At 51.1% G+C, this 16,620-nt stretch overlaps 1 protein-coding gene across 1 annotated transcript in view; it reads left to right on the forward strand.

The window, feature by feature from the left end:
• Window positions 1–16,620, forward strand: part of TDP1 (tyrosyl-DNA phosphodiesterase 1) — a 217,538-nt gene that overhangs the window by 135,666 nt on the left and 65,252 nt on the right. The window contains exons 11-12 of the mRNA XM_075331142.1: window positions 3,904–3,952; window positions 4,307–4,373. Coding sequence (XP_075187257.1) covers window positions 3,904–3,952; window positions 4,307–4,373 — 116 coding nt within the window. The remainder of the gene's footprint in view (window positions 1–3,903; window positions 3,953–4,306; window positions 4,374–16,620) is intronic.

Below are 16,620 nucleotides of genomic sequence, written 5' to 3' on the forward strand. Positions count from 1 at the left end.
GATAGCGCTATTCCTCCCATGCTGTATATATCACACAGGCTGTTGGATAGCGCTATTCCTCCCATGCTGTGTGTGTCACACATGCTGTTGGATAGCGCTATTCCTCCCATGCTGTATATATCACACAGGCTGTTGGATAGCGCTATTCCTCCCATGCTGTATATATCACACAGGCTGTTGGATAGCGCTATTCCTCCCATGCTGTATATGTCACACATGCTGTTGGATAGCGCTATTCCTCCCATGCTGTATATGTCACACATGCTGTTGGATAGCGCTATTCCTCCCATGCTGTGTATGTCACACATGCTGTTGGATAGCGCTGTTCCTCCCATGCTGTATATGTCACACATGCTGTTGGATAGCGCTATTCCTCCCATGCTGTATATATCACACATGCTGTTGGATAGCGCTATTCCTCCCATGCTGTATATGTCACACATGCTGTTGGATAGTTCTATTCCTCCCATGCTGTATATGTCACACATGCTGTTGGATAGCTCTATTCCTCCCATGCTGTATATGTCACACATGCTGTTGGATAGCGCTATTCCTCCCATGCTGTATATGTCACACATGCTGTTGGATAGCGCTATTCCCCCCATGCTGTATATGTCACACATGCTGTTGGATAGCTCTATTCCTCCCATGCTGTATATGTCACACATGCTGTTGGATAGCGCTATTCCTCCCATGCTGTATATATCACACAGGCTGTTGGATAGCGCTATTCCTCCCATGCTGTATATGTCACACATGCTGTTGGATAGCGCTATTCCTCCCATGCTGTATATGTCACACATGCTGTTGGATAGCGCTATTCCCCCCATGCTGTATATGTCACACATGCTGTTGGATAGCTCTATTCCTCCCATGCTGTATATGTCACACATGCTGTTGGATAGCGCTATTCCTCCCATGCTGTATATATCACACAGGCTGTTGGATAGCGCTATTCCTCCCATGCTGTATATATCACACAGGCTGTTGGATAGCTCTATTCCTCCCATGCTGTGTATGTCACACATGCTGTTGGATAGCTCTATTCCTCCCATGCTGTGTATGTCACACATGCTGTTGGATAGCTCTATTCCTCCCATGCTGTAGATGTCACACATGCTGTTGGATAGCTCTATTCCTCCCATGCTGTATATGTCACACATGCTGTTGGATAGCGCTATTCCTCCCATGCTGTATATATCACACAGGCTGTTGGATAGCGCTATTCCTCCCATGCTGTATATATCACACAGGCTGTTGGATAGCGCTATTCCTCCCATGCTGTATATGTCACACATGCTGTTGGATAGCGCTATTCCCCCCATGCTGTATATGTCACACATGCTGTTGGATAGCTCTATTCCTCCCATGCTGTATATGTCACACATGCTGTTGGATAGCGCTATTCCTCCCATGCTGTATATATCACACAGGCTGTTGGATAGCGCTATTCCTCCCATGCTGTATATGTCACACATGCTGTTGGATAGCGCTATTCCTCCCATGCTGTATATGTCACACATGCTGTTGGATAGCTCTATTCCTCCCATGCTGTATATGTCACACATGCTGTTGGATAGCGCTATTCCTCCCATGCTGTATATGTCACACATGCTGTTGGATAGCGCTATTCCTCCCATGCTGTAGATGTCACACATGCTGTTGGATAGCTCTATTCCCCCCATGCTGTAGATGTCACACATGCTGTTGGATAGCGCTATTCCCCCCATGCTGTATATGTCACACATGCTGTTGGATAGCGCTATTCCTCCCATGCTGTATATATCACACAGGCTGTTGGATAGTTCTATTCCTCCCATGCTGTGTATGTCACACATGCTGTTGGATAGCGCTATTCCCCCCATGCTGTATATGTCACACATGCTGTTGGATAGCGCTATTCCTCCCATGCTGTATATGTCACACATGCTGTTGGATAGCGCTATTCCCCCCATGCTGTATATGTCACACATGCTGTTGGATAGCGCTATTCCTCCCATGCTGTATATGTCACACATGCTGTTGGATAGCTCTATTCCTCCCATGCTGTGTATGTCACACATGCTGTTGGATAGCGCTATTCCCCCCATGCTGTATATGTCACACATGCTGTTGGATAGCGCTATTCCTCCCATGCTGTATATGTCACACAGGCTGTTGGATAGCGCTATTCCTCCCATGCTGTGTATGTCACACATGCTGTTGGATAGCGCTATTCCTCCCATGCTGTATATGTCACACAGGCTGTTGGATCTATTCCTCCCATGCTGTATATGTCACACATGCTGTTGGATAGCGCTATTCCTCCCATGCTGTGTATGTCACACATGCTGTTGGATAGCGCTATTCCCCCCATGCTGTATATGTCACACATGCTGTTGGATAGCGCTATTCCTCCCATGCTGTATATATCACACAGGCTGTTGGATAGCGCTATTCCTCCCATGCTGTATATGTCACACATGCTGTTGGATAGCGCTATTCCTCCCATGCTGTATATATCACACAGGCTGTTGGATAGTTCTATTCCTCCCATGCTGTGTATGTCACACATGCTGTTGGATAGCTCTATTCCTCCCATGCTGTATATATCACACATGCTGTTGGATAGCTCTATTCCTCCCATGCTGTATATGTCACACATGCTGTTGGATAGCGCTATTCCTCCCATGCTGTATATGTCACACATGCTGTTGGATAGCTCTATTCCTCCCATGCTGTATATGTCACACAGGCTGTTGGATAGCGCTATTCCTCCCATGCTGTATATATCACACATGCTGTTGGATAGCTCTATTCCTCCCATGCTGTATATGTCACACATGCTGTTGGATAGCTCTATTCCTCCCATGCTGTATATATCACACATGCTGTTGGATAGCTCTATTCCTCCCATGCTGTATATGTCACACATGCTGTTGGATAGCGCTATTCCTCCCATGCTGTATATGTCACACATGCTGTTGGATAGTGCTATTCCCCCCATGCTGTATATGTCACACATGCTGTTGGATAGCTCTATTCCTCCCATGCTGTATATATCACACATGCTGTTGGATAGCTCTATTCCTCCCATGCTGTATATGTCACACATGCTGTTGGATAGTTCTATTCCTCCCATGCTGTATATGTCACACATGCTGTTGGATAGCGCTATTCCTCCCATGCTGTATATGTCACACATGCTGTTGGATAGCGCTATTCCCCCCATGCTGTATATGTCACACATGCTGTTGGATAGCTCTATTCCTCCCATGCTGTATATATCACACATGCTGTTGGATAGTGCTATTCCTCCCATGCTGTGTATGTCACACATGCTGTTGGATAGCGCTATTCCTCCCATGCTGTATATGTCACACATGCTGTTGGATAGCTCTATTCCTCCCATGCTGTATATATCACACATGCTGTTGGATAGCGCTATTCCTCCCATGCTGTATATGTCACACATGCTGTTGGATAGTGCTATTCCCCCCATGCTGTATATGTCACACATGCTGTTGGATAGCTCTATTCCTCCCATGCTGTATATATCACACATGCTGTTGGATAGCTCTATTCCTCCCATGCTGTATATGTCACACATGCTGTTGGATAGTTCTATTCCTCCCATGCTGTATATGTCACACATGCTGTTGGATAGCGCTATTCCTCCCATGCTGTATATATCACACATGCTGTTGGATAGCGCTATTCCTCCCATGCTGTATATATCACACAGGCTGTTGGATAGCGCTATTCCCCCCATGCTGTATATCCTCTTTTCATTATTCTTGCCAAGATGTATGACTTTGCATTTCTCCCTGTTATAAACCATTCCATTAGTTGCTGCCCATTGTTCCAGCTTGTTTTCAATCACTGCAGGAATATTTTTTTTGATTGTTTTGTCTTTCCCTGCAGATCTACCCATCGGTGGATAACGTTCGGACCAGTTTGGAGGGATATCCTGGTGAGTGCTGACCCCTGGCACCTTGTCTGCTCGTTCTGATCTCTAGGGTGGAGCCCATGATGGAGTAAATACAGTGATGTACCTCGTCAGCCCCTTCTTCCTTCACATTTTACCCCAAGCCCTTAATTTCCCTTCTGCATGCACTCGGCAGGCAGGATGGTGAAGGGATGATCCTGCCGGGGACGGCTTCTCCTCCGGAGCTGACCGTCAGTCGTGCTCCCCCCACTTTCTGGCTGGGTGTTGGCTGCTGCACCCTTGTGACAATAATCATTACCCCCCGTGTCACGTAGAGCCTTATTTCCAGGCAGATACTTTGTTTTCTCTTTATGTCCTCCTCCTGGTCTTGTTTTGCAGCTGGCGGCTCCCTCCCGTACGGCCTCCAGACCGCGCAGAAGCAGCCCTGGCTCCACACCTACTTCCAGTAAGTAACGCGGTACTGGGGGTTATTGTGTCCCATCTGGTTTAGAGGTTGTGTAGATAAGGTGTAAAGGGAAAGTATCCGAATCAACTGTTGTTTCAATTTTTGTTTCAGGTTTTGTGCAAATTGTATTTATTTATTTAAAAAAAAAAATTGGTAATTTGTTTTTCCAATCTGCTCCGCACCAGGCTGCCTAACCCCCTAAATGTTGCAATTGATATAATTCACAACAAGCTCCCTCTCCCAGCCAATCTGCGCCCCTGTGATGTCCTCGTGAGGACCCGATAGGATAGTTACCATGACAGCTCAAGAACATCATGACCCCCTCCTGGTCAGCCAGCTATGGCATATAAAAAAAACTGACCCGCACATCCAACAAATGTGAACAGGTGCTAACTGAAAAAACATAGTAACTATAAAGGCAAACAGTTGCACACTGAAAAAGCCAAAAATGTACAAGGGAAAATATGGCACTGCATTACTGCAAAAGAGAGATATTTAGTTTATGTATTGGCCAATGCATGTAAGCCCGGAAACCAACGGCAAGGTATATCTCTGTAATCCGGGAACCTAACTTAAATGCCACTATCTAGGTTAAAAACATCCGTATCTGGGAAAATGCCACTATTTGGACTACAAACCTCCTCCATGTATGGGCTGCTAGGCTCCTGCTATAATGGTCATGAACACAGCCAGGTCTTAGGGCCATAACCATTGTAGCAGGAGCCTAGCTGCCCATACATGGAGGAGGTTTGTAGTCCAGATAGTGGCATTTTGCCCAGATACGGATGTTTTTAACCTAGATAGTGGCATTTAAGTTAGGTTCCCGGAATACAGAGATATACCTTGCCGTTGGTTCCGGGCTTACATGCATTGGCCAATACATAAACTAAATATCTCTCTTTTGCAGTAATGCAGTGCCATATTTTCCCTTGTACTTTTTTGGCTTTTTCAGTGTGCGACTGTATGCATTTATAGCCAGCTATGGCAAGCCTGTTAGACTATGGCAGCAGCACAGTCTAAGAGGCTTCTGTCACTGCAGCACTGACCTGTGTAATGCATTGTTGTGCTGGTGCATGGCAATGCATTATATCAGCAATCGGAGTGATAAAAGTTTAAAGCCCCACAGAAGGACTAAATAAAAAGGAAAAAAAAAAATCTGTAAAAATATAAAGAAAAAAATATTCTGTCATTAAATTACGTATTTCTTCGGCGCTCCATTGGGAGACCCAGACGATTGGGTGTATAGCTACTGCCTCCGGAGGCCACACAAAGTATTACACTCAAAAGTGTAAGGCCCCTCCCCTTCTGCATATACACCCCCCGTGGGATCACGGGCTGCTTCAGTTTTATGCTTTGTGCGAAGGAGGTCAGACATCCACGCATAGCTCCACTGTTTTTAGTCAGCAGCAGCTGCTGACTATGTCGGATGGAAGAAAAGAGGGCCCATACTAGGGCCCCCAGCATGCTCCCTTCTCACCCCACTTTTGTCGGGTGTTTGTTAAGGTTGAGGTACCCATTGCGGGTACGGAGGCTGGAGCCCACATGCTGTTTTCCTTCCCCATCCCCCCTCGGGGCTCTGGGTGAAGTGGGATCTTACCGGTCTCCAGGCACTGAGACCGGGCTCCATCCACAGACCCGGAGAACCTGCTGGATATGGAGCTGGGTATCGTCAGGGACAGGGCCCTGCTACATTAAGGTACTCTGTGTCCCCGTACACATCGCGCACACACACACCAGCATTGCTGGGAGTGCTAGTGCGCCGGGGACAACAGCGCGGAGCGCTTGTGCTATTATTCACTGCAGCTTAGCTGAGTGAATTTATGTGTTAGAAACTGCCGCGCCGGCCGTTGCGGGGTGTTTTACACTGTGGCGCGGCTGGGACTTGTGGTGCGCCGGGGACTTCCGCGCTGGCCGTGCACAAGGACGGCCGCGCTTATTACTCGAGTCCCCGGCTTTGCGGCCTAGTTTTCGCTTCGTTCCCGCCCCCAGCCCTGCCAGTCAGGGGAGGGGCGGGACGCTGTACAGAAAGTCAGCGCCGAGAGCTGGAGTCTGCTTTGCATTCTCCAGCCCCCTTCACTGGACTCAGTGGGACGCCAGTTTCCCGCTCTTGTCTGGGGCACGCCCACGGCCCGCCCCTCTTCACAGGACGCCGGCAGCCATTCCTGCACGCAGTCTGGGCTGGAGAAGGGAGACAAGCTCTGGGCAACCAGTCACAGGATCGGGCGACCACACACCCGCCTTTGTGCGGGCGGTAAGCAGCACCTGAAGTGCTGACCCCACTAATGCCATTTGTACTTTATGCCTAGATGGCTAGACTACAGCAGCAAAAAGCAAGGGTGCTAAGACACAGGCTTTCTAGGCTGCTTGTATTGCATGTGCTGAAGTGTTCATTTGTACTTTATGCTTGTATGCTATACATTGCACTGTACGGTCGCTATTCTTGGCTATATACTCCTAGATGGCTGGACAACAGCAGCAAAAAAGCAAGGGTGCTGAGGCACAGGCTTTCTATGCTGCTTGTACTGCATGTGCTGAAGTGTTCATTTGTACTTTCTGCTTGTATGCTATACATTGCACTGTACGGTCGCTATTCTTGGCTATATACTTCTAGATGCCTAGACAACAGCAGCAAAAAAGCAAGGGTGCCAAGGCACAAGCTTTCTATGCTGCTTGTACTGCACGTGATACTGTTCCACACGGCAGGTTCCACTGTCCCCATTGTGTGCAATGCTCCCCTGTAGCACTTGATCAGCCGGGGTCTCTGCTAGAGGTGGCTAAAGGAACCACCTGTGAACCCTGTCCAGGGACAGGGACGGAGTTGCAGTTTCGGCTGATAGGTCTGTGACTGTGACTAACATCTTAGAGACTATGCAGTCCAGACGGACCATGGGCAATGTTGATACGCCCTCATTTGGAACAAATCAGTGCTCCGGGGGGGTCCCATGCATTCCAGGGCGCAGACTCTGACACGGACGACAGTCCCAGACAGTCTAAGCGAGCTCGCTGGGAGCGGCACTCGGCTTCATCACTGGTTAGGGTCCCAGCGGGACTCTCTGTATGATGAGGCAGACGTAGCTGATCAGGACTCTGATCCTGAGACCGCTCTCAATCCGGATACTCCGGATGGTGACGCCATAGTGAATGATCTTCTAGCGTCCATCAAGGGAATGTTGGATATTTCTCCCTCAGCTCCTCCGGTGGAGGAGTCAGCTTCACAGCAGGAGAAATCCCTTTTCAGTATCTCAAGCGTATATTGAGTACTTTTCCGGCCACTCTGACTTCAGAGAAGCAATCCGGAAACACCACACTTATCCAGATAAGCCTGACGTGGTCAAGCGCTGGACCCAGTGTCCAAAGGTGGATCCCCCAATCTCCAGGCTTGCGGCTAGATCCATAGTTGCAGTGGAAGATGGGACTTCACTTAAAGATGCCATTGACAGACAGATGGTCCTCTGGTTGAATTCTGTCTATGAAGCTATCGGCGTGTCGGTTGCTCCGGCATTCGCAGCCGTATGGGCATTCCAAGCCTTTTCAGCTGGTCTTGCGCACGTGGACACTGTCACATGTACATCTGTGCCGCAGATGGCGTCCTTAACCTCGCAATGTCTGCATTGCGACTTACGCTATTAATGCTGTCCTGCACTCTACGAGCCGTACGTCAGTGGCGTCCGCCAACTCCGTGGTTTTACGCAGAGCCTTGTGGTTGAGGGAATGGAAAGCAGATTCTGCTTCCAAAAAAGTGCTTAACCAGTTTGCTGTTATCTGGTGACAGACTGTTTTGGTGAGCGATTGGATGAAATCATTAAACAGTCCAAGGGTAAGGACTCTTCCTTACACCAGCCCAGATCAAACAACACCCAACAGAGGAAGGGACAGTCGAGGTTTCGGTCCTTCCCAGGCTCGGGCAGGTCCCAATTGTCCTCGTCCAAAAGGACTCAAAAAGCTCAGAGAGGCGCAGATTCCTGGCAGGCTCAATCACGCCCAAGGAAGGCAGCCGGAGGAACCGCTACCAAGGCGGTTTCCTCATGACGTTCAGCTCTCTCTCTCCGCATCCGCGGTCGGTGGCAGACTCTCCCGCTTTGGCGACATTTAGCTGCCACAGGTCAAAGACCGGTGGGTGAGAGACATTTTGTCTCACGTGTACAGGATAGAGTTCTATTCTCGTCCTCCGACTAGATTTTCAGAACTTCCTCACCTCCCGACCGAGCCGATGCTCTTCTGCAGGCAGAAGGAGTGGTAATCCCTGTTCCTCCTCAGGAACAAGATACGGTTTTTACTCCAATCTGGTTGTGGTACCAAAAAACGACGGCTCTTCCGTTCCGTTTTGGACCTAAACCTGCTCAACAAGCACGTGAAAACCAGGCGGTTCCGGATGGAATCCCTCCGCTCCGTCATTGCCTCCATATCTCAAGGAGATTTCCTAGCGTCAATAGACATCAGGATGCTTATCTCCACGTGCCGATTGCTCCAGAGCACCGGCGTTGGCTACGATTCGTTATTGAAGACGAGCATCTTCAGTTCGTAGCCCTGCCCTTCGGTCTGGCGACAGCCCCACGGCTTTTCACAGCAGTGGGAGTAGTCCTGCACTCTCAGGGTCACTCTGTGATCCCTTACTTGGACGATCTACTTGTCAAGGCACCCTCTCAAGAGGCATGCCAACACAGCCTGAACGTGGCGCTGGAGACTCTCCAGAGTTTCGGGTGGATCATAAACTTTTCAAAGTTAAATCTGACACCGACCCAATCGCTGACATATCTTGGCATGGAGCTTCACACTCTCTCAGCGATAGTGCAGCTCCCGCTGGACATACAGCGTTCACTACAGACGGGGGTGCAGTCTCTCCTTCAAGGCCAGTCACACCCCTTAAGACGCCTCATGCAGAGGCAGTCCTTTTCGCGCAGTTTCATCTGCGTCCACTTCTATAGGACATTCTTCGCCAATGGGATGGGAAGTCAACGTCCCTAGACAGGAACGTACCCCTTTCTCAGACGGGCAAGGACTCTCTTCAGAGGAGTCCACCCTTCAGATCAATGTTCTGGAAATCTGGGCAGGGTATCTTGCCCTGCAAGCCTTCCAGCAGAGGCTGGAAGGCAAACAGATCCGAATTCAGTCGGACAACTTCGCGGAACACGCAGTCGGCAAGCCTCCCAGGAAGTCCGGCGGATTCTGATGTGGGTGGAAGACAGAGCATACACCATATCCGCAGTTCACATCCCGGGCGTAGAAAACTGGGAAGCAGACTTCCTCAGTCGCCAGGGCATGGACGCAGGGGAATGGTCTCTGCACCCGGACGGGTCTCAAGAAATCTGTAGCCGCTGGGGGAGGCCGGACGTCGACCTAATGGCGTCTCGGCACAACAACAGGGGCCCGATTTTCATGGCGCGGTCTCACGATCAAAGAGCTCTGGCGGCAGGCGCCTTAGTTCAGGATTGGTCGCAGTTCCAGCTACCCTATGTGTTTCCCCCTCTGACTCTGTTGCCCAGAGGGCTACGCAAGATCAGCTCCGATTGCCGCCGCGCCATCCTCGTCCCCCCAGACTGGCCGAGGAGGTCGTGGTACCTGCATCTGTGGCATCTCACGGTCGGCCAACCGTGGGCACTACCAGACCGGCCAGACTTACTGTCCAAAGGGCCGTTTTTTCCATCTGAATTCTACAGCCCTGAACCTGACTGGTGGCCATTGACCTGGATCCTGGCGTCTTCAGGATTATCTCAAGACGTCATTGTCACCATGAGACGGGCTAGGAAGCCGACGTCTGCCGAGATCCACCACAAGACGTGGAAGATATTCTTATCTTAGTGCTCTGCTCAGGGAGTGTCTCCCTGGACATTTGCATTGCCTACTTTTCCTTCTTTCCTGCAATCTGGTTTGGGAAAAGGTTTGTCGCTCGGCTCCCTTAACGGACGAGTCCCAGCGCTGTCTGTATTCTTTCAGAAGCGCATAGGGCGACTTCCTCAGGTACGCATGTTCCTGCAGGGGGTTTGTCACATTGTCCCTCCGTACAAGAGGCCGTTAGACCCATGGGATCTGAACAGGGTACTAATTGCTCTCTAGGAGCCGCCCTTTGAGCCTCTGAGGGATGTTTCACTTTCTCGACTTTCACGGAAAGTGGCCTTTTTGGTAGCGGTCACGTCTCTTCAGAGAGTGTCCGAGCTCGCAGCAAAGCTCCCTTCTTGGTGTTTCACCAAGACAAGGTAGTGCTGCCCCTGATTCCGGGGTTTCTCCCTAAGGTGGTATCCCCCTTTTCATCTCAGTCAGGATATTTCCTTACCTTCCTTTTGTCCTCATCCAGTTCATCGATATGAATTGGATTTGTATTTGTTGGATCTGATGAGAGCGCTCAGAATCTACATTTCCCCAAGGCGCCCCTGCGCCACTCGGATGAACCCTTTGTACTTGTCGCTGGTCAGCGCAAAGGGTCGCAGGCTTCCAAATCCACCCTGGCTCGATGGATCAAGGAACCAATTCTTGAAGCCTACCGTTCTGCTGGGCTTCCGGTTCCATCAGGGCTGAAGGCCCATTCTACCAGAGCCGTGGGTGCGTCCTGGACATTACGGCACCAGGCTACGGCTCAGCAGGTGTGCCAGGCAGCTACCTGGGCGAGTCTGCACACCTTCACCAAGCGTTATCAGGTGCATGCCTACGCTTAGGCGGATGCCAGCCTAAGTAGAAGAGTCCTGCATGCGGCGGTTGCCTCCATGTAGGGAAGGGCTGTTTTTACAGTCCAAACTTGAGGTATTAATTTACCCACCCAGGGATTGCTTTTGGACGTCCCAATCGTCTGGGTCTCCCAATGGAGCGCCGAAGAAGAAGGGAATTTTGTTACTTACCGTAAATTCCTTTTCTTCTAGCTCCAATTGGGAGACCCAGCACCCGCCCTGTTGTCCTTCGGGATTTTTTGGTTGTTCGGGTACACATGTTGTTCATGTTGAATGGTTTCAGTTCTCCGATGTTCCTTCGGATTGAATTGTTTAACCAGTTATTGGCTTTCCTCCTTCTTGCTTTTGCACTAAAACTGAAGCAGCCCGTGATCCACGGGGGGTGTATATGCAGAAGGGGAGGGGCCTTACACTTTTGAGTGTAATACTTTGTGTGGCCTCCGGAGGCAGTAGCTATACACCCAATCGTCTGGGTCTCCCAATTGGAGCTAGAAGAAAAGGAATTTACGGTAAGTAACAAAATTCCCTTCATTTATGTAAAAAACGAAAAATAAACCTATTTGGTATCACCAAGCCTGGAACCAGCCAACTTATAAAACTGCTACACTATTTAACCCCTTCAGTGAACAGAATTGGAAAAAAAATAAATACTAAAAAAAGTGTCAAAAAAACTATACTTTTTTATAATACTGCAAAAAGTGGAATAAAACTAAATAAAAAAGACAAACGTACATAAAAATGGTATCACAGAAAATGTCATCACCCGACAATAAAAAACGAGCCACCAAACCTCTCCATCAGCAGAGAAATAAAAGTTCTAGTATATAACAATATAGCGATGCAAAAACCATGTTTTTTTTTTTTTTTTTATAAATTTCGTTTTTGTGTAAGTGCAGTAAAACCTAAAAAAAAAACAATCTGGTATTGCACCAAATCGAAGAATAAAGCAGTCTAATCACTTGAACCACGCGATGAACGGCGTAAAGAATAAATAAAACCAATTCTTGACCGGCTGTTGATTTTGTTCATTCTTTATCCCAATGAATGCAGAAGGGCTCGGCTCACATTTATCCTGCGCTCTGCTCTGAGCGCTTACACCGGAGATTTACGTGTAAATCTTTGAAATGCGTGTTCCAGACAGATCCCTCGACTGAAGATTCCCCTGTAATGAGGCAGAGGGAGCCGCTGTGGACTGTCTGCCTATGATCCAGCAGTGTCCCTCTTTTTAGGCATGCCCATAAACAGCCACAGGTTTGTGCACCTCTGACAAATTGGACACCACTAAACAGAGTCTGGAGTAACGGTCTTACTCAGTAGTGAATGGATCCGCCGGGGACTTCATCAGAATCACGAGTTTCTGATATTTAGATGGAAACAGTGATGTGAGTTGTCAGTGTAGAGCAGGGGTGGGGAACCTTTTTTCAGCCGGGGGCCATTTTGAAATTTCTACCAACCTTCGGGGGCCGCACAAAATTATCAATGTGAAAACTACCCTAGTATATTTGGTCAAACAATTAATTAACTTACCCCTACTGTGGTGGCTGGAGCTGCTTCTCTTTGGTGTGGCTGTGATGTTTGGTGATACAAATCATGTTTCATCTCACAGCAGCTTTTTCATTTTTGTCTGGGTCTGGAGCACAGTCAACTCTTTGTGATAAGATTGGTAAATTATATACATCACATAACAGACGCTGTATATACATCACAGGAGACACTGGAGGCACATATATCACATAGGAAACACTGGGAGTGCTGTATATACATCACAGGAGACACTGGGGGCACATACATCACTGGAAGGGCTGGGGGCATATACATCACTTAGGAGACACTGGTACTGCTGCATATACACCACATAGGAGAGTCTGGGACTGGTGTATATACATCACATAGCAGACGCTGGGCCTGCTGTATGTACATCATAGGAGACACTGGGGGCACATACATCACACAAGGGGCTGGGGACACGTATATGCCCCCAGCCCCTCCTGTGATGTATTTGCCCCCAGCCCCTCTTGTGATGTATATGCCCCCAGCCCCTCCTGTGATGTATGTGCCCCCCACCCCTCCTGTGATGTATAAGTCACAGGAGATGCTGGGGGGCATACATATCACAGGAGACGCTGGAAACATGCACATCACAAAAAATGCTGGGGGCATAAGAAACACAGGAGACGCTGGGGCGCAGACACCACAAGGGGAGTTGAGGCGCAGACGCCACAAGAGGGACTGGGGCGCAGACGCCACACAGAGGGACTGGGGCGCAGACGCCACACAGAGGGTCTGGGGCGCAGACGCCACACAAGAGGGTCTGGGGCGCAGACGCCACACAAGAGGGTCTGGGGCGCAGACGCCACACAAGAGGGTCTGGGGCGCAGACGCCACACAAGAGGGTCTGGGGCGCAGACGCCACACAAGAGGGTCTGGGGCGCAGACGCCACACAAGAGGGTCTGGGGCGCAGACGCCACACAAGAGGGTCTGGGGCGCAGACGCCACACAAGAGGGTCTGGGGCGCAGACGCCACACAAGAGGGTCTGGGGCGCAGACGCCACACAAGAGGGTCTGGGGCGCAGACGCCACACAAGAGGGTCTGGGGCGCAGACGCCACACAAGAGGGTCTGGGGCGCAGACGCCGCACAAGAGGGTCTGGGGCGCAGACGCCGCACAAGAGGGTCTGGGGCGCAGACGCCGCACAAGAGGGTCTGGGGCGCAGACGCCGCACAAGAGGGTCTGGGGCGCAGACGCCGCACAAGAGGGTCTGGGGCGCAGACGCCGCACAAGAGGGTCTGGGGCGCAGACGCCGCACAAGAGGGTCTGGGGCGCAGACGCCGCACAAGAGGGTCTGGGGCGCAGACGCCGCACAAGAGGGTCTGGGGCGCAGACGCCGCACAAGAGGGTCTGGGGCGCAGGCGCCGCACAAGAGGGTCTGGGGCGCAGGCGCCGCACAAGAGGGTCTGGGGCGCAGGCGCCGCACAAGAGGGTCTGGGGCGCAGGCGCCGCACAAGAGGGTCTGGGGCGCAGGCGCCGCACAAGAGGGTCTGGGTCGCAGGCGCCGCACAAGAGGGTCTGGGGCGCAGGCGCCTCACAAGAGGGTCTGGGGCGCAGGCGCCTCACAAGAGGGTCTGGGGCGCAGGCGCCACACAAGAGGGTCTGGGGCGCAGGCGCCACACAAGAGGGTCTGGGGCGCAGGCGCCACACAAGAGGGTCTGGGGCGCAGGCGCCACACAAGAGGGTCTGGGGCGCAGGCGCCACACAAGAGGGTCTGGGGCGCAGGCGCCACACAAGAGGGTCTGGGGCGCAGGCGCCACACAAGAGGGTCTGGGGCGCAGGCGCCACACAAGAGGGTCTGGGGCGCAGGCGCCACACAAGAGGGTCTGGGGCGCAGGCACCACTGGGGGGCACAGATATCACTTGCGGAGCCCTGACATCAGTGAGGGGAGGAGGGACACACAAACCTAGGGTGATTCACAGCATTGGGGGGCACACAGAATGGAGGGGAGGGGGCCACAAAGCACTGGACAGGGCACACAGCAGCAGAGGGCAGGCGCTGGACACACAGCAGCGCCGGACTCAAGCACCGGAGAGCAGGCACCGGACAGGCAGCTCCAAGGACAGAGGGTGGACACGCAGGGCCGGGGGCGGGCACGCAGCTCCGAGGGCTGGGGGACGGACATGCAGCTCCGGGGGGTGGGCACGCAGCTCCGAGGGCTGGGGGACGGACATGCAGCTCCGGGGGGTGGGCACGCAGTTCCGAGTGCCGGGGGGGCGGGCACGCAGCTCTAAAGCCCGGCGGGTGGGCAACGCAGCTCTGAGGGCCGGGGGGCGGGCACGCAGCTCCAGGGGGCGGGCACGCAGCTCCAGGGGGCGGGCACGCAGCTCCGAGTGCCAGGGGGTGGGCACGCAGCTCCGAGGCCCGGGGGGCGGGCAACGCACGCAGAGCACTAAACCCGCCCACAGCAGCACATGGTGCACAGGATTTAAAGGGCCGGCGGCCCGCAACATGGCGGTGGCTGCTTGAGCACTGCCGCCCCCAGGAATCTGCCCGGGGGCCACATAAAAGGGCATGGCGGGCCTTATACGGCCCGCGGGCCGGAGGTTCCCCACCCCTGGTGTAGAGTATAGGATACTGTTTTATACCCCAAAATGCCACTAATATAAGCATCAATTGAGCCTACAAAAAAACAAGTCCCCACTCGAGTCCATTATCTGTTAACAAAAATATAGGGGGCTTTCACGTTACTGGTAGCACAAAGGCTTTGTGCTATCACCAAGAGATATCTAGCAAAATCTGCACATCTAAATCAAAATGCCCCCCTGCTTTCGGAGCCCCACAATGTGCCTTAACCGCTATTAGCATTCACGTATTTGACATTAACATTGTAAGGCGAGCCCGTTCAATTTACAGGTGCGTGGTTCCAGAAGCATGAGATGGGCACAATGTATTGGGAGTTAAAATGTACTGAGAACTACAATGTCTTGGGAGCTACAATGTCTTGGGCATTACAATGTATTGGGGAGCTACAATGTCTGGGGCATTACAATGTATTGGGGAGCTATAATGTCTTGGGCATTACAATGTATTGGGGAGCTACAATGTCTTGGGCATTACAATGTATTGGGGAGCTATAATGTCTTGGGCATTACAATGTATTGGGGAGCTATAATGTCTTGGGCATTACAATGTATTGGGGAGCTATAATGTCTTGGGCATTACAATGTATTGGGGAGCTACAATGTCTTCGGCATTACAATGTATTGGGGAGCTACAATGTCTTCGACATTACAATGTATTGGGGAGCTACAATGTCTTGGGCACTTCAGTGGCACATTTGCAGTTTTCATTCTACAACTTCCACTGCATATTTGTTTCTGGGAAACGTACATAGTGTAAAAATAATCACTGCACACATAGATGAGTTCCCAGAGGGGTGTCAATTCTAATAAGGGGTCACTTGAGGGGGTTTCCACTATTGAGGCACATCAGGGGCTCTGCAAATGGAGTCCGCAAACTATTCTAGAAAAAATCTGCGCCACAAAATTTTTTAAGTAGTGCTCCTTCCATCTTGAGCCCCACCGTGTGACCAAACAGTGTTGTGTGGGGTATCGCAACATTCAGCAGAAATTTTACAACTTTATGGGGCCTTTTTAGCCATTTCCTCTTGTGAAAATAAAAACTGAAAATCTGAGGCTCGAACAGTATTTCTTCAGCGCTCTATTGGGAGACCCAGACGATTGTTTTCAGACGATTGGGGTATAGCTACTGCCTCCGGAGGCCACACAAAGCACTACACTAAAAAGTGCAAGGCCCCTCCCCTTCTGGCTATACCCCCCGTGGTATCACGGGTTCTCCAGTTTTCAAGCTTTGTGCGAAGGAGGTCAGACATTCCATGCATAGCTCCACAGATTTTAGTCAGCAGTAGCTGCTGACTATTTCGGATGGAAGAAAAGAGGGCCCATATAGGGCCCCCAGCATGCTCCCTTCTCACCCGTTGATGGTGTTGTAAGGTTGAGGTACCTATTGCTGGTACGGAGGCTGGAGCCCACATGCTGCTTTCCTTCCACATCCCCCTGAGGGGCTCTGTGGAAG

Source organism: Anomaloglossus baeobatrachus, chromosome 12, assembly GCF_048569485.1.
Source record: "Anomaloglossus baeobatrachus isolate aAnoBae1 chromosome 12, aAnoBae1.hap1, whole genome shotgun sequence".
Lineage (NCBI taxonomy): Eukaryota > Metazoa > Chordata > Amphibia > Anura > Aromobatidae > Anomaloglossus > Anomaloglossus baeobatrachus.